The following is a 27,731-nucleotide window of genomic DNA, read 5'->3' on the forward strand; positions in this document are numbered from 1 at the left end:
CACTGCGGGAGTCCCGCTGACTAGTGTCCTAGACCCAACCATCTTCAGCTACTTCATCAACGACCTTCCCTCCATCATAAGGTCAGAAGTGGGGATGATTGCACAATGTTCATAGAATCAGAGAATCCCTATGGTGCAGAAGGAGGTCATTCGGCCCATCGAGTCTGTACCAACCCTCTGAAAGAGCACCCTACCACAGCCCACTCCCCTGTCCTATGCCTGTGTACCCTGTAATCTTTTGAACACTCAGGGATAATTTTGCATGGCCAGTCCACCTAACTAACCTGTTCCGCATCATTTGGTGATAGGTCGTTCAACAGGACAATCACACTTAGAGTAGCTCCCAAGCAAGTCAAGTAACTTTGTCTGTATATATATTTCTGTTAGTTATCCTTCCACATGTTTGACAATACATCATCGTGTCAGTTGAACACATAAATGGCTGTGTGAGGGCAGCATGTGGCGCAGTGGGTGAGCCCTGCTGCCTCACGGCGCTGAGGTCCCAGGTTCGATCCCGGCTCTGGGTCACTGTCCGTGTGGAGTTTGCACATTCTCCCCGTGTTTGCGTCGGTTTCGCCCCCACAACCCAAAAGATGTGCAGGGTAGGTGGATTGGCCACGCTAAGTTGCCCCATAATTGAAAAAAAAAATGAATTGGGTACTCTAAATTTATAAAAAATATATGTCTGTGTGCATCCTTGGTGGCATTGCCGATCACAGCAGCTATAAGAGCAAGTCAGAGGCTAGGAATCCTGTAACTCACCTCCTGACTCCCCAAAACCTGTCCACCTTCTACAGGGCACAAGTCAGGAGTGTGATGGAATACTCTCCACTTGCATGGATGAGTGCGGCTCAAAAAACACTCATGAAACTCGACACCATCCAGGACAAAGCAGCCCGCTTGATCAGCACCCCGTCCACAAACATTCACTCCCTCCACCACCGACGCACAGTAGCAGCCGTGTACACCATCTACAAGTTGCACTGCAGGAGCTCACCAAGGCTCCTTAGATAACACCTTCCAAATCCATGACCGCTACTATCTGGAAGGGACACAGTAAGAAGTCCTACAAGCCAGGACAGTTGGTAGGATTTCGCAAGCCCAGGCCTGATGGTGGGGGGTGAATGTAATGAGACATGAATTCAGGAATCCAGAATCCAGAAACTGATAGGCAAGTTCCACACGCATGAGTACAGCCTCAACCGGGACCTTGGATTCATGTCTCATTACATTCACCCCCCACCATCTGGCCTGGGCTTGCAAAATCCTACCAACTGTCCTGCCTTAAGACAATTCACGCCTCTTTAACCGGTGATTGGCCCTCTCTCCAGTCGCTCCGTCTGGCCCTGTAAAGACTTAATTACTGCGAAGACTCACATTCAAAGTATCGCCTTGCATCATTGACTTTGTCTATATATGTGACTGTGGAACCCACCTCTTCATTCACCTGAGGAAGGAGCAGCGCTCCAAAAGTTAGTGTTTCAAAACAAACCTGTTGGACTTTAACCTGGTGTTGTAAAGCTTCTTACTGTGCTCACTCCGGTCCAACGCCGGCATCTCCACATCACATCTAGAAGAGGAGCACAAGGGCAGCAGATACGTGGGAACTCCACCACCTGGAGGTTCCCCTCCTAAAAATGTAAGAAGAGAAACTGGAGTGGGGGGTGAGGAACATGTTTCCATGTGTAGTTGTGTTATCAATCTGTGTAAAGAGGTGTCAATGACTCTTGCTGCAGCCAATGTCCTGTGGGAGCTCAGCTGGATAGCACAGCTGGAGAACACAGCTGGAAACACAGCTGGAGAACACAGCTGGATAACTTTCTATTCTGTTCACAGACAGCCCAACATTCGCCTATCCAAACTCCAACTCGCACAGTCAGCAACCAGTACGAGCTCCTGTCAAAACTGGTATGTGATTGGATAGACAGGGCACAGTGGGAGGAGGAGAATGAGGGACATAGAGGGGAGAGAAGAGGGAGGGAGAGATGGTGGGAGGGAGAGAGGGAGAGATGGTGGGAGGGAGGGGGGGGGAGGGAGGGGGGGAGAAAGAGGGAGGGAGAGAGGGAGATGAGAGAGAGGGAGAGAGAGAGGGTGAGAGGGAGGGGGAAAGAGGGAGGGAGAGAGAGAGGATGAGAGGGAGGGAGAGAGAGAGAGGATGAGAGGGAGGGAGAGAGAGAGAGGGTGAGAGGGAGGGAGAGAGAGAGGGTGAGAGGGAGGGAGAGAGAGAGGATGAGAGGGAGGGAGGACTGGAGGGTGGGTAACAGTGTAACCACAAGAGTCAGAGGAGTACAAGTGGGAAGAAGGGAATGGGATATATATATAGAGAGAGGAGCAGGCAGAGAGAAGGGGAAGAGGGAGGGGAGAAGCATGGAGTAAGGGGGAGGGGCAGAGTGGAAGAAACGGATGGGGGGAAGGGAGGGGAGTGTGGGGGAGGTGAGTGTGGGGGAGGTGAGTATGGGGGAGGTGAGTATGGGGGAGGGGAGTGTGGGGGAGGGGAGCTGAGTGTGGGGAGGGGAGGTGAGTGTGGGGGAGTTGGTGGGGGAGGGGGCATTGGTGGGGGAGGCGGAGTTGGTGGGGGAGGGGGTGAGTGTGAGGGAGGTGGTGGTAGAAATGGTGAGTGTGGGGTAGGAGGAGGTGAGTGTGGGGGCAGGGGTGGAAGAGGGGGTGAGTGTGGGAGTGGGGATGGTGGTCGGTGAATATGGGGGAGGAGCAGGTGGTGGGCTTGGGGGAGGAGGAGTGGGTGAGCATGGGGTGAATTTGGGAGAGATGGTGAGGATGGGGATGAGTGTGGGGGAGTTGTTGGTGAGGGGGTGAATGTGGGGGAGGGGATGGGCAGGGTGTGACTGTGGGGAAGGTGGTGGGGGAGGGAAGGTGGGAAATTGGTGAGGGAGGTGGTGTGTGGGGGAGTTAGTGGGGAGGGGGTAGTGTCGAGAGGGGGTGAGCGTTGGGAGGTGGTGGGACAGTGGTGTGCGTGGGGGGGAAGGTGGGGGAGGAGTGAGTGTGGGGAGTAGAAGTGTGTTGGTGGGGGAGGGGAGGAGGGGGAGGTGATGGGGAGGGGGGAGTGCGGGCAGTGGTGGGGAGGGGGGAGTGTGGGGGGAGGGGGGAGTGTGGGCGGTAGTGGGGGAGGGTGGAGTGTGGGGCATTGATGGGGAGGGGATGTGGGGGGGGGGTGAATGTGGGGATGTGGTGGGGAGGGGGGAATGTGGGAGGTGATGGGGAGGAGGGAGTGTGGGGCAGAGGTGGGGAGGGGGTGAGTGTGGGAGGTGGAGGGGGAGTGTGTGGAGATGGTGGGCAGGGGTGAATGTGGGAGCGTGAAGTGTGGGGAGATGGTGGGGGAGGGGTGAATGTGGGAGGTGGGAGTGTGGGGAGGTGGTGGGGGAGGAGGGGGGAGTGTGGGGAGCTGGTGGGGGAGGGTGTGAGTGTGGGAGATAGTTGGGGAGGGGGTGAGTGTGGGGCACTGGTGATGGGGGGGGTGAGTGTGGGGATGTGGTGGGGGAGGGGGGAGTGTGGGGAGCTGGTGGGGGAGGGTGTGAGTGTGGGAGTTGGTGGGGCAGGGGGGGGGGAGTATGGGGAGTTGGTTGGGGGAGGGGTGAGTGTGGGGAGTTGGTGGGGAGGGGTGAGTGTTGGGAGGGGGTGGGGAGGGGGTGAGTGTGGGGAGTTGGTGGGGAAGGAGGTGAGTGTGGGAGGTGGTGGGGGAGGGGGTGAGTGTGGGGAGGTGGTGGGGGAGGGAGGAGTGTGGGGAGGTGGTGGGGGAGGGGGGAGTGTGGGGAGGTGGTGGGGGAGGGGGAGTGTGGGGAGGTGGTGATGGGGGGGCTGAGTATGGGGACGTGGTGAGTGGGTGGGTGAGTGTGGGAGTTGGTGGGGGAGGGCTTGTGTGTGGGGAGGTGGTGGGGGAGGGGGGGAGTGTGGGAGGTGGTGGGGGTGGGGGGGAGTGTGGGGATGTGGTGGGTGAGGGGGGTCAATGTGGGGAGGTAGTGGAGGAGGGGGGAGTGTGGGAGGGGGTGAATGTGGGGAGGTGAGAGTGTGGGGCAGTGGTGGGGGAGGGGGTGAATATGGGGAGGGGGTGGGGAGGGTGTGTGTGGGGGGAGTTGGTGGGGGAGGGGGTGAGTGTGGGGAGGGGGTGGGGAGTGGTTGAGTGTGGGGAGGGGTGGGACTGGGTGAATGTTGGCAGGTGGTGGGGGAGGGGGGAGTGTGGGGCAGTGGTGGGGGAAGGGGTGAGTGTGGGGAGGGGGTGAGTGTGGGGAGTTGGTGGGGAAGGAGGTGAGTGTGGGAGGTGGTGGGGGAGGGGGTGAGTGTGGGGAGGTGGTGGGGGAGTGAGGAGTGTGGGGAGGTGGTGGGGGAGGGGGGAGTGTGGGGAGGTGGTGGGGGAGGGGGAGTGTGGGGAGGTGGTGATGGGGGGGCTGAGTATGGGGACGTGGTGAGTGGGTGGGTGAGTGTGGGAGTTGGTGGGGGAGGGCTTGTGTGTGGGGAGGTGGTGGGGGAGGGGGTGAGTGTGGGAGGTGGTGGGGGTGGGGGGGAGTGTGGGGATGTGGTGGGTGAGGGGATCAATGTGGGGAGGTAGTGGAGGAGGGGGGAGTGTGGGAGGGGGTGAATGTGGGGAGGTGAGAGTGTGGGGCAGTGGTGGGGGAGGGGGTGAATATGGGGAGGGGGTGGGGAGGGTGTGTGTGGGGGGAGTTGGTGGGGGAGGGGGTGAGTGTGGGGAGGGGGTGGGGAGTGGTTGAGTGTGGGGAGGGGTGGGACTGGGTGAATGTTGGCAGGTGGTGGGGGAGGGGGGAGTGTGGGGCAGTGGTGGGGGAAGGGGTGAGTGTGGGGAGGGGGTGAGTGTGGGGAGGTGGTGGGGGAGGGGGGAGTGTGGGGAGGTGGTGGGGGGAGTGTGGGGAGGTGATGGGGAGGGGGGAGGGGGGAGTATGGGGACGTGGTGATGGGGGGCTGAGTATGGGGACGTGGTGAGTGGGTGGGTGAGTGTGGGAGTTGGTGGGGGAGGTGTTGTGTGTGGGGAGGTGGTGGAGGAGGGGGGGGAGTGTGGGAGGTGGTGGGGGAGGGGGTGAATGTGGGGAGGTGGGAGTGTGGGTAGGTGGTGGGAGGAGGGCGAGTGTGGGGAGGTGGTGGGGGAGGGGCTGCATATGCGGAGGTTGTGGGGGAGAGGGTGAGTATGGGGAGGTGGTGGGGGAGGGGGTGAGTATGGGGAGGTGGTGGGGGAGGGGGCGAATGTGGGGAGGTGGGAGTGTGGGTAGGTGGTGGGAGGGCGAGTGTGGGGAGGTGGGAGTGTGGGTAGGTGGTGGGAGGGCGAGTGTGGGGAGGTAATAGGGGAGGGGGTGAATGTGGGGAGGTGGTGGGGGAGGGGGGGAGTGTGGGGAGGTGGTGGAGAGCGGGTGAATGTGGGGAGGTGGTGGGGAGTGGGTGAATGTGGGGAGGTGGTGGGGAGTGGGTGAATGTGGGGAGGTGGGAGTGTCGCTAAGTGGTGGGAGGGCGAGTGTGGGGAGGTGGTGGGTGAGGGGGGTTGAATGTGGGGAGGTGGTGGAGAGCGGGTGAATGTGGGGAGGTGGTGGGGAGCGGGTGAACGTGCGGAGGTGGTGGGGGAGGGGGTGAATATGGGGCGGTGGTGGGGAGGGGGTGAGTGTGGGGCAGTGGTGGGGAGGGGGTGAGTGTGGGGAGGTGGTGGGGGTGGGGGTGAGTGTGGGGAGGTGGTGGGGGTGGGGGTGAGTGTGGGAGGTGGTGGGGGGAGGTGTGAGTGTGGGGAGTTGGTGGGGAGCGGGTGAATGTGGGGAGGTGGTGGGGGAGGGAGTGAGTGTGGGAGGCGATGGGGAGAGCGTGAGTGTGGGAGCTGCTGGGACAGGGGAGCAGGGGAGTGTGGGGAAGCGATGTGGAGCGGGTGAGTGTGGGAGCTGGTGGAGGAGGGGAGAGGGTGAGTGTGGGGAAGCGATGGGGAGCGGGTGAGCGTGGGGAAGCGATGGGGAGCGGGTGAGCGTGGGGAAGCGATGGGGAGCGGGTGAGCGTGGGGAAGCGATGGGGAGCGGGTGAGCGTGGGGAAGCGATGGGGAGCGGGTGAGTGTGGGGAAGCGATGGGGAGCGGGTGAGCGTGGGGAAGCGATGGGGAGCGGGTGAGCGTGGGGAAGCGATGGGGAGCGGGTGAGCGTGGGGAAGCGATGGGGAGCGGGTGAGTGTGGGAGCTGGTGGGGGAGGGGAGCGGGTGAGCGTGGGGAAGCGATGGGGAGCGGGTGAGCGTGGGGAAGCGATGGGGAGCGGGTGAGCGTGGGGAAGCGATGGGGAGCGGGTGAGCGTGGGGAAGCGATGGGGAGCGGGTGAGTGTGGGAGCTGGTGGGGGAGGGGAGCGGGTGAGCGTGGGAGCTGGTGGGGATGGGGTAACTGTGGGGAGGGGGTGGGAGGGTGTCTATTGGGAAGGGGAATGGAGGAAACATGAGTGTGGGGCCGGGAATCCTTGAACAGGTGAGGGCTGATGTGACCCATTTCTGTCTCCTCCCCCCCACTTTCTAGAAGTTTCCTATGAAGATGTCCGGAGGGGCAGTTGGTCAGGCTGTGGAAACACCATCCAAAAAGGTAAGGACACCTTTGGCATAATCTCGGCACATTCGGAATATGATTCATTTCTAAAGGCCCCTGGAGATTAAACACACCCTGCCCTGGGCCTTAGAATCTGTAATGATCAGGTGTCAGGGTGTGATCAAGCTGTCGGGGCGTGGACCAGGTCTCGGGATGTGATCCCGGTCTCGGGATGTGATCCCGGTGTCGGGATGTGGTCCAAGTGTCGAGGCGTGGACCAGGTCTCGGGATGTGATCCCGGTGTCGGGATGTGGTCCAAGTGTCGGGACGTGGGCTCTCTCTCTGCCATGTCCAGTGACAGGTGGGACCGTCAACCCAAGCGCTGTTTCCAGAGCTGCTATTTCCCAAAATACCACCGATCTTGCCCCAATCTTACCACCTGCCATTAATGTTTCAGAAGTTCTTAAACCTTGATAATCAATCTGTTGGGCATATAATGAACGCCCTCTATTTGGCCATAAATCCCTGGAGGTGGGACTCTAACCCAGAATTTCTGGATTGGAGCAGGGATGTACTTCGGAGGCTCTGGTCAGGCTCCATTTGGAGTATTGGGAGCAGTTTTAGGCCCCGTATCGAAGGAAGGAGGTGCTGGCCTTGGAAAGGGTCCAGAGGAGGTTCACAAGAATGATCCCAGAATGAAGAGCTTGTCATATGAGGGGCGGTTGAGGACTCTGGGTCTGTACTCGTTGGAGTTTAGAAGGATGAGGGGTGGGGGTCTTATTGAAACTAACAGAATACTGAGAGGCCTAGATAGAGTGGGCGTGGAGAGGATGTTTGCACCATTAGGAAAAACTAGAACCAGAGGGCACAGCCTCAGACTGAAGGGACGATGCTTTAAAACTAGGATGAGAACGTCTCGACTTCATGTGTGAGGCTGGGGCTGATACAGCTGAAGGTGGTGTACAGGGCACACCTTCCAAAGTCTAGGATGAACGGCTGTTCAAGGGAGTGAAGGATGTCTGTGAGTCATGTGGGAGGAGCCCTGTGAACCATGTACATATGTTTTGGGCCTGGTTAGGACTAGGCAAGGGTCAACAGTTAAAGCTGGTATTGCATTTACCCATAGTTCAAATATGTTAATCTAGTTAACCTTATAATAAAATAGAGTTGCACCACTTCCAGTGTTGGTGACCTGTTTGTGATCCAGAACACCCAACACATCATGGTACAAGGAGTGGTTGCATACTAGCACTTCTGAGACCCACCTGCAACTAATCAGCATTCCGGCATCCTGAAGTATGGAGAACATCAACCCGCCGCCGCCGCTCCGCATCGCCGGCAATCTCGGGGTCAATTGGAAGATTTTTAAACAGCGCTTCCAGCTCTTCCTCGAAGCCACGGACAGGGAGAACGCCTCGGACACCAGGAAGATTGCTCTGCTCCTCTCCACGGCCGGGCAACACGCCATCCACATCTTCAACTCCCTCACATTCGCAGACAACGAGGACAAGACAAAGTACAAGACGGTTCTCCTCAAATTCGATACCCACTTCAGCATAGAGATCAATGAAAGCTTCGAAAGATACCTGTTCCAGCAGCGCTTGCAGGGTAAGGACGAGCCTTTCCAATCCTTTTTAACACACCTCCGCATCCTTGCACAGTCCTGCGGCTACGGGTCCACCTCCGACTCCATGATACGCGACCAGATCGTATTTGGTGTTCTGTCAGACCCCCTGCGTCAGCAGCTCCTCAAAATTAAGCAACTCACCCTAGCGACTGCCATCGAGACCTGTGTCCTGCATGAAAATGCCACCAGCCGGTACTCCCACATACAGGCGGCTGAAACGGCACGGCAAGGTCCCCACGAGGCGGAAAAGGTCCAAACAATTGAACACCTCCAAGGCTGCAGCCTGGATGAGGGCAGCCATTTTGCGTGCTTTTCGCGCCAAATGAGGGGACGGTGACGAGGAGGAACGTGATGTGCAGGCGCGCACCAGGCAGGACCGCACCGCGCATGCGCGGTGGTGCAACGAGCGTACTGACGTCACGACGTGCGGCAACTGTGGCTCCGCCCATTTAAAGCAGCAATGTCCTGCAAAATCGTGACAATGCCTACGATGTGGCAGACTTGGCCACTATGCTGCCTGCTGTCGAGCAGCTCAGCCTACCAAATCGCATCGCTTCAGCCAGCCTCGCAGGAACGTTCGGGCAATTCAACCCACGTTCACCGAGTCCGATTACAATTTCCTGCAGACCAGTGACACCGAGGACCCGAGGGAGCCTTTTCGAGTCGCTGTTATAACAAAGAACAGGCTGTCCCCGAATCAAAACCACCAGCCGCTGTCGGTGCACAGCAATGATCCAGACGAGTGGTGTGCCACCCTGACGGTCAACCGATCCCAGATACGATTCCGCATGGACACTGGTGCTTCCGCTAATCTCCTAGCGTGGTCAGCCTTTCAGACCCTTGGGGTTAAACCAACCATTCTTCCGTCGACTTGCCAACTAGTGGACTACAATGGCAACGTCATTCCTGCTACCGGTTCATGCCAACTCGAAGTGACGCACAACTCGCAAAAAGACATCCTTCCGTTCGAGATCGTGGGCTCCTCGAAGGACTCTCAGCTAGGCGCACAGGCGTGCAAACTCCTAAACCTCGTTTAACGAGTACACTTTCTCTCTCCAGAGGACACGTCTGCCTTCCAGGATGCGGACATCAGGGTGCAACTCAATGCCATCATCGACCAGCACCGCGACGGTTTCGAAGGCATGGGCACGCTTCCATACACTTACAAAATCCTGCTCAAACAAGACGCCACGCCTGTGGGTCATGCACCTCGCAGAGTCCCAGCACCCCTCAAGGACCACCTCAAGCAGCAGCTGCAGGACCTCCAGGACCAAGGAGTGCTCTCCAGAGTGACGGAACCAACCGACTGGGTCAGTTCCATGGTGTGCGTAAAGAAGCCTTCCGGCGAGCTCCGGATCTGCATTGACCCAAAGGATCTGAATCGCAACATAATGAGGGAGCATTACCCTATCCCCAAGCGCGAGGAGATCACGTGCGAGATGGCTCGGGCCAACATCTTCACCAAACTTGACGCCTCGAAAGGATTCTGGCAAATTCAACTAGACAGGTCCAGCAGATACTGCTACAACAGGATGCCGTTTGGGATTATATCGGCATCGGAAGTATTCCACCGGATCATGAAGAAAATGATGGAGGGCATTGAGGGTGTGCGCGTCTATGTTGACGACATCATCATTTGGTGATGAAGTTGTCTCCATCAGTCGCCTCCAGCGCGTTTTCAAACGAATACGGGACCAAGGCCTTCGCCTCAACAGAGTCAAATGTTCCTTCGGCCAGACGGAACTCAAGTTCCTCGGGGACCACATCTCCCGGTTGGGTGTGCGGCTGGATGCGGACAAGGTGGCAGCCATCACGGCCATGCAGAAGCCAGTGGATAAGAAGGCGGTCCTCCGATTTTTGGGCATGGTCAACTTCCTGGGGAAGTTCATCCCCAACCTCGCCTCCCATACCACAGGTCTCCGGAACCTGGTCAGGAAGATGACAGACTTCCAATGGCTTCCCGCCCACGAGCGCGAATGGGAGGAGCTTAAGACCAAGCTTACCACAGCCCGGTATTGGCATTTTTTGATCCCACGAAGGAAACAAAAATTTCAACAGATGCCAGCCAATCCGGCATTGGGGTTGTGCTCCTGCAACGCAATGAGGCCTCATCATGGGCCCCCGTTGCATATGCGTCACATGCCATGACCCCCACGGACCAGCGCTACGCGCAGATCGAAAAGGAGTGCCTGGGCCTGTTGACTGGGGTCGACAAATTTCATGATTACGTGTACGGCCTCCTCCAATTCACTGTCGAGACTGACCATCGCCCGCTGGTCAACATTATACAAAGAGACCTGAATGATAATACCCCTGCCTCCAGCGCATTCTGCTTAAACTCCGGCGGTACGATTTCCAGCTCCTATACACCCCGGGCAAGGACCTGATCATAGCCGACGCTCTGTCCAGGGCAGTCAACACCCCGTGTGACCCAGAGGGTTTCGTCTGCCAGGTTGACGCCTATGTGGCCTTCACGGCCTCCAATCTGCCAGCCACGGATGAACGCCTTCTCCACATTCGCCGCGAGACTGCGGCTGACCCCCTACTACAGCGTGTCATGCGCCACATGACAGACGTGTGGCTCAAGGGCCAATGCCCGCAGTTCTACAATATCAGAGACGATCTGGCAGTCGGCGATGGTGTCCTCCTGAAGCTGGACCACATCGTGATCCCGCACAGCATGCGCCAGCTCGTTTTGGAACAGCTACACAAGGGCCATCTTGGCGTGGCGAAGTGCCGAAGGAGGGCCTGAGAGGCTGTGTACTGGCCCGGCATCAATGAGGACATCGCCAACACAGTGCTCAACTGCCCCACCTGTCAGCGGTTCCAGCCGGCCCAACCACGTGAGACCCTACAGCCCCATGAGTTGGTCATGTCCCCTTGGTCTAAGGTAGGCGTTGACCTGTTCCATGCGCTCAGCAGGGACTATGTACTGATTGTAGACTATTTTTCTAACTACCCGGAGGTCGTACGCCTGCATGACATCATATCATCGGCGGTCATCCGTGCCTGCAAGGAGACCTTTGCTCGTCACGGCATCCCACTCACTGTGATGTCGGACAGTGGCCCCTACTTTGTGAGCCAGGAATGGTCCAACTTTGCCAGCAGGTACAACTTTGTGCATGTGATATCCAGTCCCCTGCACCCCCAATCCAATGGCAAAGCGGAAAAGGGCGTCCACATCGTCAAACGGCTCCTCTGCAAGGCTGCCGATGCAGGATCCGACTTCTACCTCGCCTTGCTGGCCTATCGTTCGGCCCCACTCTCCACGGGCCTGTTGCCAGCCCAGCTGCTCATGGGTCGCACCCTCAGGACCACGGTGCCGTCCATTCACGTCCCAGACCTCGGCCACGTTCCGGTCCTTCAGCGGATGCAAGTTTTGTGCACAACACAAGGCGGCGCATGACGCTCAGGCGACTGATCTCCCTGCTCTGGCGCCGGATGACAACATCCGCATCCATCTTCCGGAGGATGGCTGGTCTGCAACTGCTGTGGTTCTTCGGCAGGTGTCTCCCCGCTCGTTCCTGGTTCGTCTGCCAGATGGTTCCATTCGCCGCTGCAATCGGCGTGCTCTTCGTCTCTTTCCACGCTCGCTATCTGATCCTCCACCGGTGCCACGCCCTCCTGTTGTCCCCAACCTGGACTATGTGGAGATTCCGAATACTCTGCATCCTCCTCACTCTGCCGTGGCCCAGCCCGTTCCTCAGCCGGTGGCTCCTGACCCACCCTTGAGGCAGTCAACCAGAATTCGTCGCCCACCTCAGAGACTTGACTTATGAGTTTTACAATGTTGGACTCTTTGATCTGTTCTGTTATCCTGTTTCATCATTCCAGTAGTTTGTATAGAATGTTCATTTCGTTGTTGGTGTGACACCCTATTTCTCTGCACCAGGCACCTTCCCGTGTAAATAGATTAGCCTCATGTACATAGTCATGTAAATAACATGCACACACATAGTCAGGTACATTCACTACACGATATTTATTGTCACGCAGGCACATGTTCTTTATATAAAAGGGGGGATGTCATAATATACACCAGAATATTATGGTGCAGACACACACACACACACTGATGGACATGCAGTGGGACCAATCAGCATTCACAACACCGCAGCTAATCACCAGTGAGAGCACACGCACTATAAATACAGGGGACAGGAGAGTTCCCGCTCATTCTAGTAGCAGCCAGCTCAGAGCACAGAGCTCACAGCCTGCAACACAGACATTCACCATGTGCTGAGTGCATCACCTGGTTAGGACTAGGCAAGGGTCAACAGTTAAAGCTGGTATTGCATTTACCCACAGTTCAAGTATGTTAATATAGTTAACCTTATAATAATATAGAGTTGCACCACTTCCAGTGTTGGTGACCTGTTTGTGATCCAGAACACCCAATACATCAGATGTGGAGCCCGATCCCCTCAAAGTCATATTCGGGGTGTCGGACCAGGCAGAACTACGGGCAGGAGCGGGGGCAGATGTTTTAGCCTTTGTCTCGTTAATTTCTGTTAGGCGGGTCTTGTTGGGGTGGAGGTCAGCTACTCCACCCTGTGCCTCAGCATGGCGGGGGGATCTGTTGGAGTTTCTGACCCTGGAAGTGAAATTTGCTCTGAAGGGAGCATTTTGGAGAGTTGATTACCATTGACTGTTGAGGGAGGGGTGGGGGAGAGGAGAGTGGTAAGGGGTGATGTGGGGGCTTAATGTATGGGGGTGTTTGTGTTTGCTGTAAATTGTAAGACTGTTGAAAATTCTGAATAAAAATAATTTTTTGTAAACTGAGATGAGGAGGAGTTTCTTCAGCAAGAGGGTGGTGAATCTGTGGAACTCTTTTCCATGGAAGGCTGTGGAGGTCAAGTCACTGAGTGTCTTTAAGACAGAGGTAGATAGGTTTTTGATTAATAAGAGGATCAGGGGTTATGGGGAGAAGGCTGGAGAATGGGGATGAGAAAATATCAGCCATGAATGAATGGCGGAGCAGACTCAATGGGCCCAATTCTGCTTCTATGTCTTATGGTCTTATGGATCCAACAACATTACCCCTTCATCTCCTTGAGCATGTCCTTGGCTGCCTGGGCTCTGAGTTCTGGGGATCTCACTCTGTGTACATTCTCAACTCAGTCAAGACTCTCCCTACAACCTATTCTCTAACCAGGTTTCAGCTCACCTGTCCCAACCACACCCTCTTGTCTTAAGAGTTCATTTTATTAGCAAACGAAAATAAATGGCTGATGTTGGACATCTGAAAACTTCTTTATTACAGCCATTCCCGCTCCCTTCGACTTTTTGTTCTACTACATCACTGTTATTTTGTCTCTCCCACCGTCTACCATATCCCATACCTCCCCCTCGTTCTTCCTACCACCCCCTCTTCCAACAACATAAAACCTAGCTCATTTATACCCCTCTTCAGTTCTGATGAAGAGCCACAAGGACTCGAAACGTGAACCCTCTTTCTCTCTCCGCACAATGCTGCCATGTCTGCTGAGTTCTTCCAGCATATTCTGTTTTTGTTCATTTTATTGTCTGATTTATGGACATTGTTCCAGTAAAATGCAAGATATTGTTCCACCACTCTCGATGAATAATGTGGGGGGTTCTCACGCACACAGTGATCTTACCCGTCCCCTTATCATTCCAGTCTTGTTCAATGTGTTTTCAGTCACCCACCCCCGAGCCTGCTCGGGTGATTTGTGGTTTCATTCTTGCTTCTGTTATTCTGCAGGTTCACCCCCTCAGCCTCCGACACCAACCAGGATTAACGAGCCACCTCGATTACACCCAGGTACCTTTACCATCATTCCCCCACTGCTTTGTTTTGTCCTTGAGCTGTCAGGCCTCTCTTAACAATTATCTGACATGATTTCTCGTGACAGATCCGTATCAGCTCCTGGGACCGACAACTAGCCGCTTGGCTAACCCAGGTGGGTGGTGAGACGCCATACATAGATATTCAATACAACACCTGACACCACACAAATACAAAACCACACTCACACACACAAACACTCACACTCACACACACAAACACTCACACTCACACACACAAACACTCACACACACAAACACTCACACTCACACACACAAACACAAACACAAACACTCACACTCACACACACAAACACTCACACACACACACACAAACACTCACTCACACACACAAACACTTACACACAAACACTCACACACTCACACTCCCTCACGCACACACCCTCGCACTCACACACACATACACTCTTTCTCACACAAACACACACTCTCTCTCACACAAACACATACATTCCCTCATACATACACACACTCACACACGCACTCACATTCCCTCACACAGGCGCACACTCACACTCCCTGACACACACGCACACAAACACATGCACATACACACTCACACACACTCCCTCATACACGCACACACACTCACACATACACTCACACACACGCACACTCATACACTCTCTCTCACACACACACTCACGCACACACAATCACACATACTCTCACACACAAACACTCTCACACACATTCACACACAACCACACACATATACACTCTCATGCACACGCTCACACACATACACTCTCACACACACACTCACACACAATCACACATACATTCACACTCAAACACACTCTCTCATGCACACGCTCACACATATCCACTCTCTCACCCACACACTCACAATCACACATACTCTCACACACAAACACACTCTCACACACATATAAACACACACAAACTGTGACAACTGGAAGACTAGGAATATTGGATTCTAAATATTGGGTAATTTAAGGGTTAAAAGCTTGGGGTTAGAGTGTGTTTGACTGCAGTGGCCATGGTTTTTTAAAAGGAATTCTGAGTGCTTTTAGTAGCCAGAACAAAGAACAAAGAACAGAAGGCAAAATTGATAAAGGAATGTGTTTATCAGTCTGGACTAATGGACTGCGATTTGGCTGGAAAAGTACCTGGGAAGTAATGTGCTTTGGAACCCGCAGCGATGATTTGAATTTCAGCGTGGGGAGGTGAGGTCATTGTTGGGTGGAGCCAAGGTCACAGATAGACATTTAGAAAAGGTTTAGTGCGGCAGCATTTTGGAGAAAGCTTTGGGGAAAAGAGTTGAATTCTGATCTGCCTGATGCTGAGTCCACAATTGTCCCACAGTAAGATAGATTGTGAGCTGTATGTTTCTTTTCTTGTTGATTAATGGGAAATTAGGAGTGTTTAAGGGATAATTGTAAGCTGCTCTTTTTGGGTGTGTAGTTAAGAAGTTTAATATTGTATCCATAATAAAGCTTTGATTTTAAAATAACCACACTGGGGGCGGAATTCTCCCCCGGCGGGATTCTCCATTTTGCTGATGCCCGGGGGTTTCCCGACGGCGTGGGGCTGCCCCACAATGGGAAACCCCATTGACAGGCCGGCGTCACAGAGAATCCCACCGGCGGGTCGAGGCAGAAAAGTGGCGCGGCGGTATGGAGAATCTAGCCCCCTATTTCTCCTTGCAAACACTCCTGCAGCGAATCATTCTTTCCACACAGTCTTACAACTAAACTAAAATAATGGGGTTTCAGTCCAGAGACTGAGAGAGAGATCTGCCACTGTTAGGGTCTGGACTGGGATCATAACACACACACAAACACAAAAATGTAAACACACACGCACAATCATGAAAACACACAATCAACACACACAAACACATAATCACACAAATATGCAAGCACACACAGCCACAATCACAAATGCACCCACAAACACATTCACACAAGCACACAAACACACACTCACTTACACAATCATACTTACAGAGACACACAAACAGACACAAACACTCACACAGCCACATAAACACTCACACAGACACACAAATACATAATTGCACAAACATACATACATGAACACACAATCACACAAATATACACACTCACACAAAATACACACACACACACACACAAACATACACACACTTGCACAGACACACAGGTACACATACACTCACACACTCACACAAACACAAACACACTCACAGACCCACAAATCCACAATCGCAAAAACACACAATCATACAATTGCACACAAATACAATCACATAATCATACAAACACAGACACACACAAACACACACTCATAAATTAACAAGCACACATTCACACACTCACGCAAATACTCACTCACACAAACAGATACTCGCACAAACGCACACACAAATGCACACATACACAGAACCACAAACACACTCACAGACACATAAACACACAGTCACACAAACACACTTACACGGACACATAAACAGACACACACACACAGACACACAAACACAAAACCAACATTCACACAGATACACAACAAACACAGCCGCACAAACACACATTCACACAGACACAAAAATACGACACACATACATTCACACAAACACACACTCAGATACACAAACACTCGCTCACACAGAAACACAAACTCACACACATTCACACAGACACACACACTCACACACAAACACACTTTTACAGGAACACAAAATCACACGCACACTACACACAAACACATAAAAACATGCAATCTAACACATAATCACGAAACACATAAACACTCTCAAACACACACACATCCACACAATCGCACACACACACACTCACACACATACAAAAACACACACATGCTCACACAGATACACACACACAAACATACAACAGTCACACAGACATACACATATACAAAATCACAGCACACTAACACACAATCAAACACACAAGCTCATAAACACACGCAGTCAAATCACATAATCACAAAGCACACAATCACACACACTCATACAATTACACACAATCACACACTCACACAAACACACACACACCCTCCCACAGATACACATACAGTCAGGTAAACACTCACACAAACAAATAGGTACATAAACGCACAAACACATCCACACAAAAACTAAACAGAAAACACGCATTAATCCTTGAGGGGAGGGGAATATGTCAGTCTCCGGGATCTTCCACTCAGTCCCCGGGATGCATCATTCTCTGGCGTCTTTCTCAGTCTCTGTGTTTCTCACTCAGTCCCTGGATCTCACTCTCAGTCTCTGGGTCTCACTCTCAGTCTCCGGGATCTCTCCCTCAGTCTCTGGAGTCTCTCTCTCAATCTCTGGGGTCTCTCTCTCAGTCTCTGGGGTCTCTAAATCTCTGGGATCTCTCTCTCAGTCTCTGGGATCTCTCTCTCAGTCCCTGGATCTCTCTCCCAGTCCCTGGATCTCACTCTCACTCTCTGGGTCTCACTCTCTGTCTCTGGGATCTCTCTCTCAGTCTCTGGGATCTCTCTCTCAGTCTCTGGGATCTCTCTCTCAGTCTCTGGGATCTCTCCCTCAGTCTCTGGGGTCTCTCTCTCAATCTCTGGGGTCTCACTCTCAATCTCTGGGGTCTCACTCTCAATCTCTGGGGTCTCACTCTCAATCTCTGGGGTCTCACTCTCAGTCTCTGGGGTCTCACTCTCAGTCTCTGGGGTCTCTAAGTCTCTGGGATCTCTCTCTCTCAGTCTCTGGGATCTCTCTCTCAGTCCCTGGATCTCTCTCTCAGTCCCTGGATCTCTCTCTCAGTCCCTGGATCTCTCTCTCAGTCCCTGGATCTCTCTCTCAGTCCCTGGATCTCTCTCTCAGTCCCTGGATCTCTCTCTCAGTCCCTGGATCTCTCTCTCAGTCCCTGGATCTCTCTCTCACTCTCTGTGTCTCACTCGCGGTCTCTGGGATCTCTCTCTCAGTCTCTGGGATCTCTCTCTCAGTCTCTGGGATCTCTCTCTCAGTCTCTGGGATCTCTAAGTCTCTAGGATCTCTCTGTCAGTCTCTGGGTCTCACTCTCAGTCTCTGGGTCTCACTCTCAGTCTCTGGATCTCACTCTCAGTCTCTGGATCTCACTCTCAGTCTCTGGATCTCACTCTCAGTCTCTGGATCTCACTCTCAGTCTCTGGGAATCTCTCACCCAGTCTCTGGGATCTCTCTCTCAGTCTCTAGGATCTCTCTCTCAGTCTCTGGGATCTCTCTCTCAGTCTCCGGGATCTCTCTCTCAGTCTCCGGGATCTCTCTCTCAGTCTCCGGGATCTCTCTCTCAGTCTCCGGGATCTCTCTCTCAGTCTCTGGGATCTCTCTCTCAGTCTCTGGGATCTCTCTCTCAGTCTCTGGGATCTCTCTCTCAGTCTCTGGGATCTCTCTCTCAGTCTCTGGGATCTCTCTCTCAGTCTCTGGGTCTTACTCTCAGTCTCCGGGATCTCTCTCTCAGTCTCTGGGATCTCTCTCTCAGTCTCTGGATCTCACTCTCAGTCTCTGGGATCTCTCTCTCAGTCTCCGGGATCTCTCTCTCAGTCTCCGGGATCTCTCTCTCAGTTTCCGGGATCTCTCTCGCTGTCTCTGGGATCTCTCTCTCAGTCACTGGGATCTCTCTCACAGTCTCTGGGATCTCACTCTCAGTCTCTGGGATCTCACTCTCAGTCTCTGGGACCTCTCTCTCAGTCTCCGGGATCTCTCTCTCAGTCTCTGGGATCTCTCTCTCAGTGTCTGGGATCTCTCTCTCAGTCTCTGGGATCTTTCTCTCAGTCTCTGGTATCTCTCTCAGTCTCTGGGTCTCACTCTCAGTCTCTGGATCTCACTCTCAGTCTCTGGATCTCACTCTCAGTCTCTGGATCTCACTCTCAGTCTCTGGATCTCACTCTCAGTCTCTGGATCTCACTCTCAGTCTCTGGATCTCACTCTCAGTCTCTGGATCTCACTCTCAGTCTCTGGGATCTCTCATCCAGTCTCTGGGATCTCTCTCTCAGTCTCCGGGATCTCTCTCTCAGTCTCTGGGATCTCTCTCTCAGTCTCTGGGATCTCTCTCTCAGTCTCCAGGATCTCTCTCTCAGTCTCTGGGATCTCTCTCTCAGTCTCTGGGATCTCTCTCTCAGTCTCTGGGATCTCTCTCTCAGTCTCTAGGATCTCTCTCTCAGTCTCTGGGACCTCTCTCTCAGTCTCCGGGATCTCTCTCTCAGTCTCCGGGATCTCTCTCTCAGTCTCTGGGATCTCTCTCTCAGTCTCTGGGATCTCTCTCTCAGTCTCTGGGTCTCACTCTCAGTCTCCGGGATCTCTCTCTCAGTCTCTGGGATCTCTCTCACAGTCTCTGGGATCTCACTCTCAGTCTCTGGGACCTCTCTCTCAGTCTCCGGGATCTCTCTCTCAGTCTCTGGGATCTCTCTCTCAGTCTCCAGGATCTCTCGTTCAGTCTCTGGGATCTCTCTCTCAGTCTCTGGGGTCTCTCTCTCAGTCTCTGGGGTCTCTAAGTCTCTAGGATCTCTCTGTCAGTCTCTGCTGTCTCTCTCAGTCTCTGGGTCTCACTCTCAGTCTCTGGATCTCACTCTCAGTCTCTGGGATCTCTCACCCAGTCTCTGGGATCTCTCTCTCAGTCTCTGGGATCTCTCTCTCAGTCTCTAGGATCTCTCTCTCAGTCTCTGGGATCTCTCTCTCAGTCTCCGGGATCTCTCTCTCAGTCTCCGGGATCTCTCTCTCAGTCTCTGGGGTCTCTCTCTCAGTCTCTGGGGTCTCTAAGTCTCTAGGATCTCTCTGTCAGTCTCTGCTGTCTCTCTCAGTCTCTGGGTCTCACTCTCAGTCTCTGGATCTCACTCTCAGTCTCTGGGATCTCTCACCCAGTCTCTGGGATCTCTCTCTCAGTCTCTGGGATCTCTCTCTCAGTCTCTAGGATCTCTCTCTCAGTCTCTGGGATCTCTCTCTCAGTCTCCGGGATCTCTCTCTCAGTCTCCGGGATCTCTCTCTCAGTCTCCGGGATCTCTCTCTCAGTCTCCGGGATCTCTCTCTCAGTCTCTGGGATCTCTCTCTCAGTCTCTGGGATCTCTCTCTCAGTCTCTGGATCTCACTCTCAGTCTCTGGATCTCACTCTCAGTCTCTGGATCTCACTCTCAGTCTCTGGGATCTCTCATCCAGTCTCTGGGATCTCTCTCTCAGTCTCCGGGATCTCTCTCTCAGTCTCTGGGATCTCTCTCTCAGTGTCTGGGATCTCACTCTCAGTCTCTGGGATCTCTCTCTCAGTCTCCAGGATCTCTCTCTCAGTCTCTGGGATCTCTCTCTCAGTCTCTGGGATCTCTCTCTCAGTCTCCGGGATCTCTCTCTCAGTCTCCGGGATCTCTCTCTCAGTCTCTGGGATCTCTCTCTCAGTCTCCGGGATCTCTCGTTCAGTCTCTGGGATCTCTCTCTCAGTCTCTGGGATCTCTCTCTCAGTCTCTGGGGTCTCTTAGTCTCTAGGATCTCTCTGTCAGTCTCTGGTATCTCTCTCAGTCTCTGGGTCTCACTCTCAGTCTCTGGATCTCACTCTCAGTCTCTGGATCTCACTCTCAGTCTCTGGATCTCACTCTCAGTCTCTGGATCTCACTCTCAGTCTCTGGCTCTCACTCTCAGTCTCTGGATCTCACTCTCAGTCTCTGGGATCTCTCACCCAGTCTCTGGGATCTCTCTCTCAGTCTCTGGGATTTCTCTCTCAGTCTCTAGGACCTCTCTCTCAGTCTCTGGGATCTCGCACCCAGTCTCTGGGATCTCTCTCTCAGTCTCTGGGATCTCTCTCTCAGTCTCTGGGATCTCTCTCTCAGTCTCCGGGATCTCTCTCCCAGTCTCCGGGATCTCTCTCTCAGTCTCCGGGATCTCTCTCTCAGTCTCCGGGATCACTCTCTCAGTCCCTGGATCTCTCTCTCAGTCCCTGGATCTCACTCTCAGTCCCTGGATCTCTCTCTCAGTCCCTGGATCTCTCTCTCGGTCCCTGGATCTCACTCTCACTCTCTGTGTCTCACTCGCGGTCTCTGGGATCTCTCTCTCAGTCTCTGGGATCTCTCTCTCAGTCTCTGGGATCTCTCTCTCAGTCTCTCGGATCTCTCTCTCAGTCTCTGGGATCTCTCTCTCAGTCTCTGGGATCTCTCTCTCAGTCTCTGGGATCTCTCTCTCAGTCTCTGGGATCTCTCTCTCAGTCTCTGGGATCTCTCTCTCAGTCTCTGGGATCTCTCTCTCAGTCTCCAGGATCTCTCGTTCAGTCTCCGGGATCTCTCTCTCAGTCTCTGGGATCTCTCTCTCAGTCTCTGGGATCTCTCTCTCAGTCTCTGGGGTCTCTAAGTCTCTAGGATCTCTCGTTCAGTCTCTGGGATCTCTCTCTCAGTCTCTGGGGTCTCTCTCTCAGTCTCTGGGGTCTCTAAGTCTCTAGGATCTCTCTGTCAGTCTCTGCTGCCTCTCTCAGTCTCTGGGTCTCACTCTCAGTCTCTGGATCTCACTCTCAGTCTCTGGGATCTCTCACCCAGTCTCTGGGATCTCTCTCTCAGTCTCTGGGATCTCTCTCTCAGTCTCTAGGATCTCTCTCTCAGTCTCTGGGATCTCTCTCTCAGTCTCTGGGATCTCTCTCTCAGTCTCTGGGATCTCTCTCTCAGTCTCCGGGATCTCTCTCTCAGTCTCCGGGATCTCTCTCTCAGTCTCCGGGATCTCTCTCTCAGTCTCCGGGATCTCTCTCTCAGTCTCTGGGATCTCTCTCTCAGTCTCTGGGATCTCTCTCTCAGTCTCTGGGATCTCTCTCTCAGTCTCCGGGATCTCTCTCTCAGTCTCCGGGATCTCTCTCTCAGTCTCCGGGATCTCTCTCTCAGTCTCTGGGATCTCTCTCTCAGTCTCTGGGATCTCTCTCTCAGTCTCTGGGATCTCTCTCTCAGTCCCTGGATCTCACTCTCAGTCCCTGGATCTCTCTCTCAGTCCCTGGATCTCTCTCTCGGTCCCTGGATCTCACTCTCACTCTCTGTGTCTCACTCGCGGTCTCTGGGATCTCTCTCTCAGTCTCTGGGATCTCTCTCTCAGTCTCTGGGATCTCTCTCTCAGTCTCTGGGATCTCTCTCTCAGTCTCTGGGATCTCTCTCTCAGTCTCTGGGATCTCTCTCTCAGTCTCTGGGATCTCTCTCTCAGTCTCTGGGATCTCTCTCTCAGTCTCTGGGATCTCTCTCTCAGTCTCCAGGATCTCTCGTTCAGTCTCCGGGATCTCTCTCTCAGTCTCTGGGATCTCTCTCTCAGTCTCTGGGATCTCTCTCTCAGTCTCTGGGGTCTCTAAGTCTCTAGGATCTCTCGTTCAGTCTCTGGGGTCTCTCTCTCAGTCTCTGGGGTCTCAAAGTCTCTAGGATCTCTCTGTCAGTCTCTGCTGCCTCTCTCAGTCTCTGGGTCTCACTCTCAGTCTCTGGATCTCACTCTCAGTCTCTGGGATCTCTCACCCAGTCTCTGGGATCTCTCTCTCAGTCTCTGGGATCTCTCTCTCAGTCTCTAGGATCTCTCTCTCAGTCTCTGGGATCTCTCTCTCAGTCTCTGGGATCTCTCTCTCAGTCTCTGGGATCTCTCTCTCAGTCTCCGGGATCTCTCTCTCAGTCTCCGGGATCTCTCTCTCAGTCTCCGGGATCTCTCTCTCAGTCTCCGGGATCTCTCTCTCAGTCTCTGGGATCTCTCTCTCAGTCTCTGGGATCTCTCTCTCAGTCTCTGGGATCTCTCTCTCAGTCTCCGGGATCTCTCTCTCAGTCTCCGGGATCTCTCTCTCAGTCTCCGGGATCTCTCTCTCAGTCTCTGGGATCTCTCTCTCAGTCTCTGGGATCTCTCTCTCAGTCTCTGGGATCTCTCTCTCAGTCCCTGGATCTCACTCTCAGTCCCTGGATCTCTCTCTCAGTCCCTGGATCTCTCTCTCGGTCCCTGGATCTCACTCTCACTCTCTGTGTCTCACTCGCGGTCTCTGGGATCTCTCTCTCAGTCTCTGGGATCTCTCTCTCAGTCTCTGGGATCTCTCTCTCAGTCTCTGGGATCTCTCTCTCAGTCTCTGGGATCTCTCTCTCAGTCTCTGGGATCTCTCTCTCAGTCTCTGGGATCTCTCTCTCAGTCTCTGGGATCTCTCTCTCAGTCTCTGGGATCTCTCTCTCAGTCTCTGGGATCTCTCTCTCAGTCTCTGGGATCTCTCTCTCAGTCTCCGGGATCTCTCGTTCAGTCTCCGGGATCTCTCTCTCAGTCTCTGGGATCTCTCTCTCAGTCTCTGGGATCTCTCTCTGAGTCTCTGGGGTCTCAAAGTCTCTAGGATCTCTCTGTCAGTCTCTGGTATCTCTCTCAGTCTCTGGGTCTCACTCTCAGTCTCTGGATCTCACTCTCACTCTCTGTGTCTCACTCGCGGTCTCTGGGATCTCTCTCTCAGTCTCTGGGATCTCTCTCAGTCTCTGGGATCTCTCTCTCAGTCTCTGGGATCTCTCTCTCAGTCTCTGGGATCTCTCTCTCAGTCTCTGGGATCTCTCTCTCAGTCTCTGGGATCTCTCTCTCAGTCTCTGGGATCTCTCTCTCAGTCTCTGGGATCTCTCACCCAGTCTCTGGGATCTCTCTCTCAGTCTCTGGGATCTCTCTCTCAGTCTCTAGGATCTCTCTCTCAGTCTCTGGGATCTCTCTCTCAGTCTCCGGGATCTCTCTCTCAGTCTCCGGGATCTCTCTCTCAGTCTCTGGGATCTCTCTCTCAGTCTCTGGGATCTCTCTCTCAGTCTCTGGGTCTCACTCTCAGTCTCCGGGATCTCTCTCTCAGTCTCTGGGATCTCTCTCACAGTCTCTGGGATCTCACTCTCAGTCTCTGGGACCTCTCTCTCAGTCTCCGGGATCTCTTTCTCAGTCTCTGGGATCTCTCGTTCAGTCTCTGTGATCTCTCTCTCAGTCTCTGGGGTCTCTCTCTCAGTCTCTGGGGTCTCTAAGTCTCTAGGATCTCTCTGTCAGTCTCTGCTGTCTCTCTCAGTCTCTGGGTCTCACTCTCAGTCTCTGGATCTCACTCTCAGTCTCTGGGATCTCTCACCCAGTCTCTGGGATCTCTCTCTCAGTCTCTGGGATCTCTCTCTCAGTCTCTAGGATCTCTCTCTCAGTCTCTGGGATCTCTCTCTCAGTCTCCGGGATCTCTCTCTCAGTCTCCGGGATCTCTCTCTCAGTCTCCGGGATCTCTCTCTCAGTCTCCGGGATCTCTCTCTCAGTCTCTGGGATCTCTCTCTCAGTCTCTGGGATCTCTCTCTCAGTCTCTGGGATCTCTCTCTCAGTCTCTGGGTCTCACTCTCAGTCTCCGGGATCTCTCTCTCAGTCTCTGGGATCTCTCTCACAGTCTCTGGGATCTCACTCTCAGTCTCTGGGACCTCTCTCTCAGTCTCCGGGATCACTCTCTCAGTCTCTGGGATATCTCTCTCAGTCACTGGGATCTCTCTCTCAGTCTCTGGGATCTCTCTCTCAGTCTCTGGGTCTCACTCTCAGTCTCTGGGTCTCACTCTCAGTCTCCGGGATCTCTCCCTCAGTCTCTGGAGTCTCTCTCTCAATCTCTGGGGTCTCTCTCTCAGTCTCTGGGGTCTCTAAATCTCTGGGATCTCTCTCTCAGTCTCTGGGATCTCTCTCTCAGTCCCTGGATCTCTGTCCCAGTCCCTGGATCTCTCTCCCAGTCCCTGGATCTCACTCTCACTCTCTGGGTCTCACTCTCTGTCTCTGGGATCTCTCTCTCAGTCTCTGGGATCTCTCTCTCAGTCTCTGGGATCTCTCCCTCAGTCTCTGGGGTCTCTCTCTCAATCTCTGGGGTCTCACTCTCAATCTCTGGGGTCTCACTCTCAATCTCTGGGGTCTCACTCTCAATCTCTGGGGTCTCACTCTCAGTCTCTGGGGTCTCACTCTCAGTCTCTGGGGTCTCTAAGTCTCTGGGATCTCTCTCTCTCAGTCTCTGGGATCTCTCTCTCAGTCCCTGGATCTCTCTCTCAGTCCCTGGATCTCTCTCTCAGTCCCTGGATCTCTCTCTCAGTCCCTGGATCTCTCTCTCAGTCCCTGGATCTCTCTCTCAGTCCCTGGATCTCTCTCTCAGTCCCTGGATCTCTCTCTCACTCTCTGTGTCTCACACGCGGTCTCTGGGATCTCTCTCTCAGTCTCTGCGATCTCTCTCTCAGTCTCTGGGATCTCTCTCTCAGTCTCTGGGATCTCTAAGTCTCTAGGATCTCTCTGTCAGTCTCTGGGTCTCACTCTCAGTCTCTGGGTCTCACTCTCAGTCTCTGGATCTCACTCTCAGTCTCTGGATCTCACTCTCAGTCTCTGGATCTCACTCTCAGTCTCTGGATCTCACTCTCAGTCTCTGGGAATCTCTCACCCAGTCTCTGGGATCTCTCTCTCAGTCTCTAGGATCTCTCTCTCAGTCTCTGGGATCTCTCTCTCAGTCTCCGGGATCTCTCTCTCAGTCTCCGGGATCTCTCTCTCAGTCTCCGGGATCTCTCTCTCAGTCTCCGGGATCTCTCTCTCAGTCTCTGGGATCTCTCTCTCAGTCTCTGGGATCTCTCTCTCAGTCTCTGGGATCTCTCTCTCAGTCTCTGGGATCTCTCTCTCAGTCTCTGGGATCTCTCTCTCAGTCTCTGGGTCTTACTCTCAGTCTCCGGGATCTCTCTCTCAGTCTCTGGGATCTCTCTCTCAGTCTCTGGATCTCACTCTCAGTCTCTGGGATCTCTCTCTCAGTCTCCGGGATCTCTCTCTCAGTCTCCGGGATCTCTCTCTCAGTTTCCGGGATCTCTCTCGCTGTCTCTGGGATCTCTCTCTCAGTCACTGGGATCTCTCTCACAGTCTCTGGGATCTCACTCTCAGTCTCTGGGATCTCACTCTCAGTCTCTGGGACCTCTCTCTCAGTCTCCGGGATCTCTCTCTCAGTCTCTGGGATCTCTCTCTCAGTGTCTGGGATCTCTCTCTCAGTCTCTGGGATCTTTCTCTCAGTCTCTGGTATCTCTCTCAGTCTCTGGGTCTCACTCTCAGTCTCTGGATCTCACTCTCAGTCTCTGGATCTCACTCTCAGTCTCTGGATCTCACTCTCAGTCTCTGGATCTCACTCTCAGTCTCTGGATCTCACTCTCAGTCTCTGGATCTCACTCTCAGTCTCTGGATCTCACTCACAGTCTCTGGGATCTCACTCTCAGTCTCTGGGATCTCACTCTCAGTCTCTGGGACCTCTCTCTCAGTCTCCGGGATCTCTCTCTCAGTCTCTGGGATCTCTCTCTCAGTGTCTGGGATCTCTCTCTCAGTCTCTGGGATCTTTCTCTCAGTCTCTGGTATCTCTCTCAGTCTCTGGGTCTCACTCTCAGTCTCTGGATCTCACTCTCAGTCTCTGGATCTCACTCTCAGTCTCTGGATCTCACTCTCAGTCTCTGGATCTCACTCTCAGTCTCTGGATCTCACTCTCAGTCTCTGGATCTCACTCTCAGTCTCTGGGATCTCTCATCCAGTCTCTGGGATCTCTCTCTCAGTCTCCGGGATCTCTCTCTCAGTCTCTGGGATCTCTCTCTCAGTCTCTGGGATCTCTCTCTCAGTCTCCAGGATCTCTCTCTCAGTCTCTGGGATCTCTCTCTCAGTCTCTGGGATCTCTCTCTCAGTCTCTGGGATCTCTCTCTCAGTCTCTAGGATCTCTCTCTCAGTCTCTGGGATCTCTCTCTCAGTCTCCGGGATCTCTCTCTCAGTCTCCGGGATCTCTCTCTCAGTCTCTGGGATCTCTCTCTCAGTCTCTGGGATCTCTCTCTCAGTCTCTGGGTCTCACTCTCAGTCTCCGGGATCTCTCTCTCAGTCTCTGGGATCTCTCTCACAGTCTCTGGGATCTCACTCTCAGTCTCTGGGACCTCTCTCTCAGTCTCCGGGATCTCTCTCTCAGTCTCTGGGATCTCTCTCTCAGTCTCCAGGATCTCTCGTTCAGTCTCCGGGATCTCTCTCTCAGTCTCTGGGGTCTCTCTCTCAGTCTCTGGGGTCTCTAAGTCTCTAGGATCTCTCTGTCAGTCTCTGCTGTCTCTCTCAGTCTCTGGGTCTCACTCTCAGTCTCTGGATCTCACTCTCAGTCTCTGGGATCTCTCACCCAGTCTCTGGGATCTCTCTCTCAGTCTCTGGGATCTCTCTCTCAGTCTCTAGGATCTCTCTCTCAGTCTCTGGGATCTCTCTCTCAGTCTCCGGGATCTCTCTCTCAGTCTCCGGGATCTCTCTCTCAGTCTCTGGGGTCTCTCTCTCAGTCTCTGGGGTCTCTAAGTCTCTAGGATCTCTCTGTCAGTCTCTGCTGTCTCTCTCAGTCTCTGGGTCTCACTCTCAGTCTCTGGATCTCACTCTCAGTCTCTGGGATCTCTCACCCAGTCTCTGGGATCTCTCTCTCAGTCTCTGGGATCTCTCTCTCAGTCTCTAGGATCTCTCTCTCAGTCTCTGGGATCTCTCTCTCAGTCTCCGGGATCTCTCTCTCAGTCTCCGGGATCTCTCTCTCAGTCTCCGGGATCTCTCTCTCAGTCTCCGGGATCTCTCTCTCAGTCTCTGGGATCTCTCTCTCAGTCTCTGGGATCTCTCTCTCAGTCTCTGGATCTCACTCTCAGTCTCTGGATCTCACTCTCAGTCTCTGGATCTCACTCTCAGTCTCTGGGATCTCTCATCCAGTCTCTGGGATCTCTCTCTCAGTCTCCGGGATCTCTCTCTCAGTCTCTGGGATCTCTCTCTCAGTGTCTGGGATCTCACTCTCAGTCTCTGGGATCTCTCTCTCAGTCTCCAGGATCTCTCTCTCAGTCTCTGGGATCTCTCTCTCAG

The 27,731-nt window shown here is 53.8% G+C and overlaps 1 protein-coding gene across 2 annotated transcripts in view; it reads left to right on the plus strand.

Moving 5' to 3' along the window:
• Nucleotides 1-27,731, plus strand: part of LOC140386467 (retroviral integration site protein Fli-1 homolog) — a 264,866-nt gene that overhangs the window by 200,358 nt on the left and 36,777 nt on the right. Inside the window, exons 5-8 of one of the 2 annotated variants that reach the window (XM_072468838.1) lie at nt 1,837-1,908; nt 6,496-6,558; nt 13,854-13,913; nt 14,005-14,052. In XM_072468838.1, the coding sequence (XP_072324939.1) occupies nt 1,837-1,908; nt 6,496-6,558; nt 13,854-13,913; nt 14,005-14,052 (243 nt within the window). The remainder of the gene's footprint in view (nt 1-1,836; nt 1,909-6,495; nt 6,559-13,853; nt 13,914-14,004; nt 14,053-27,731) is intronic. The other variant, XM_072468839.1, reaches the window with a different exon arrangement.

The sequence above is a fragment of the Scyliorhinus torazame genome, chromosome 12 (genome assembly GCF_047496885.1).
Source record: "Scyliorhinus torazame isolate Kashiwa2021f chromosome 12, sScyTor2.1, whole genome shotgun sequence".
Classification (NCBI taxonomy): Eukaryota; Metazoa; Chordata; class Chondrichthyes; order Carcharhiniformes; family Scyliorhinidae; genus Scyliorhinus; species Scyliorhinus torazame.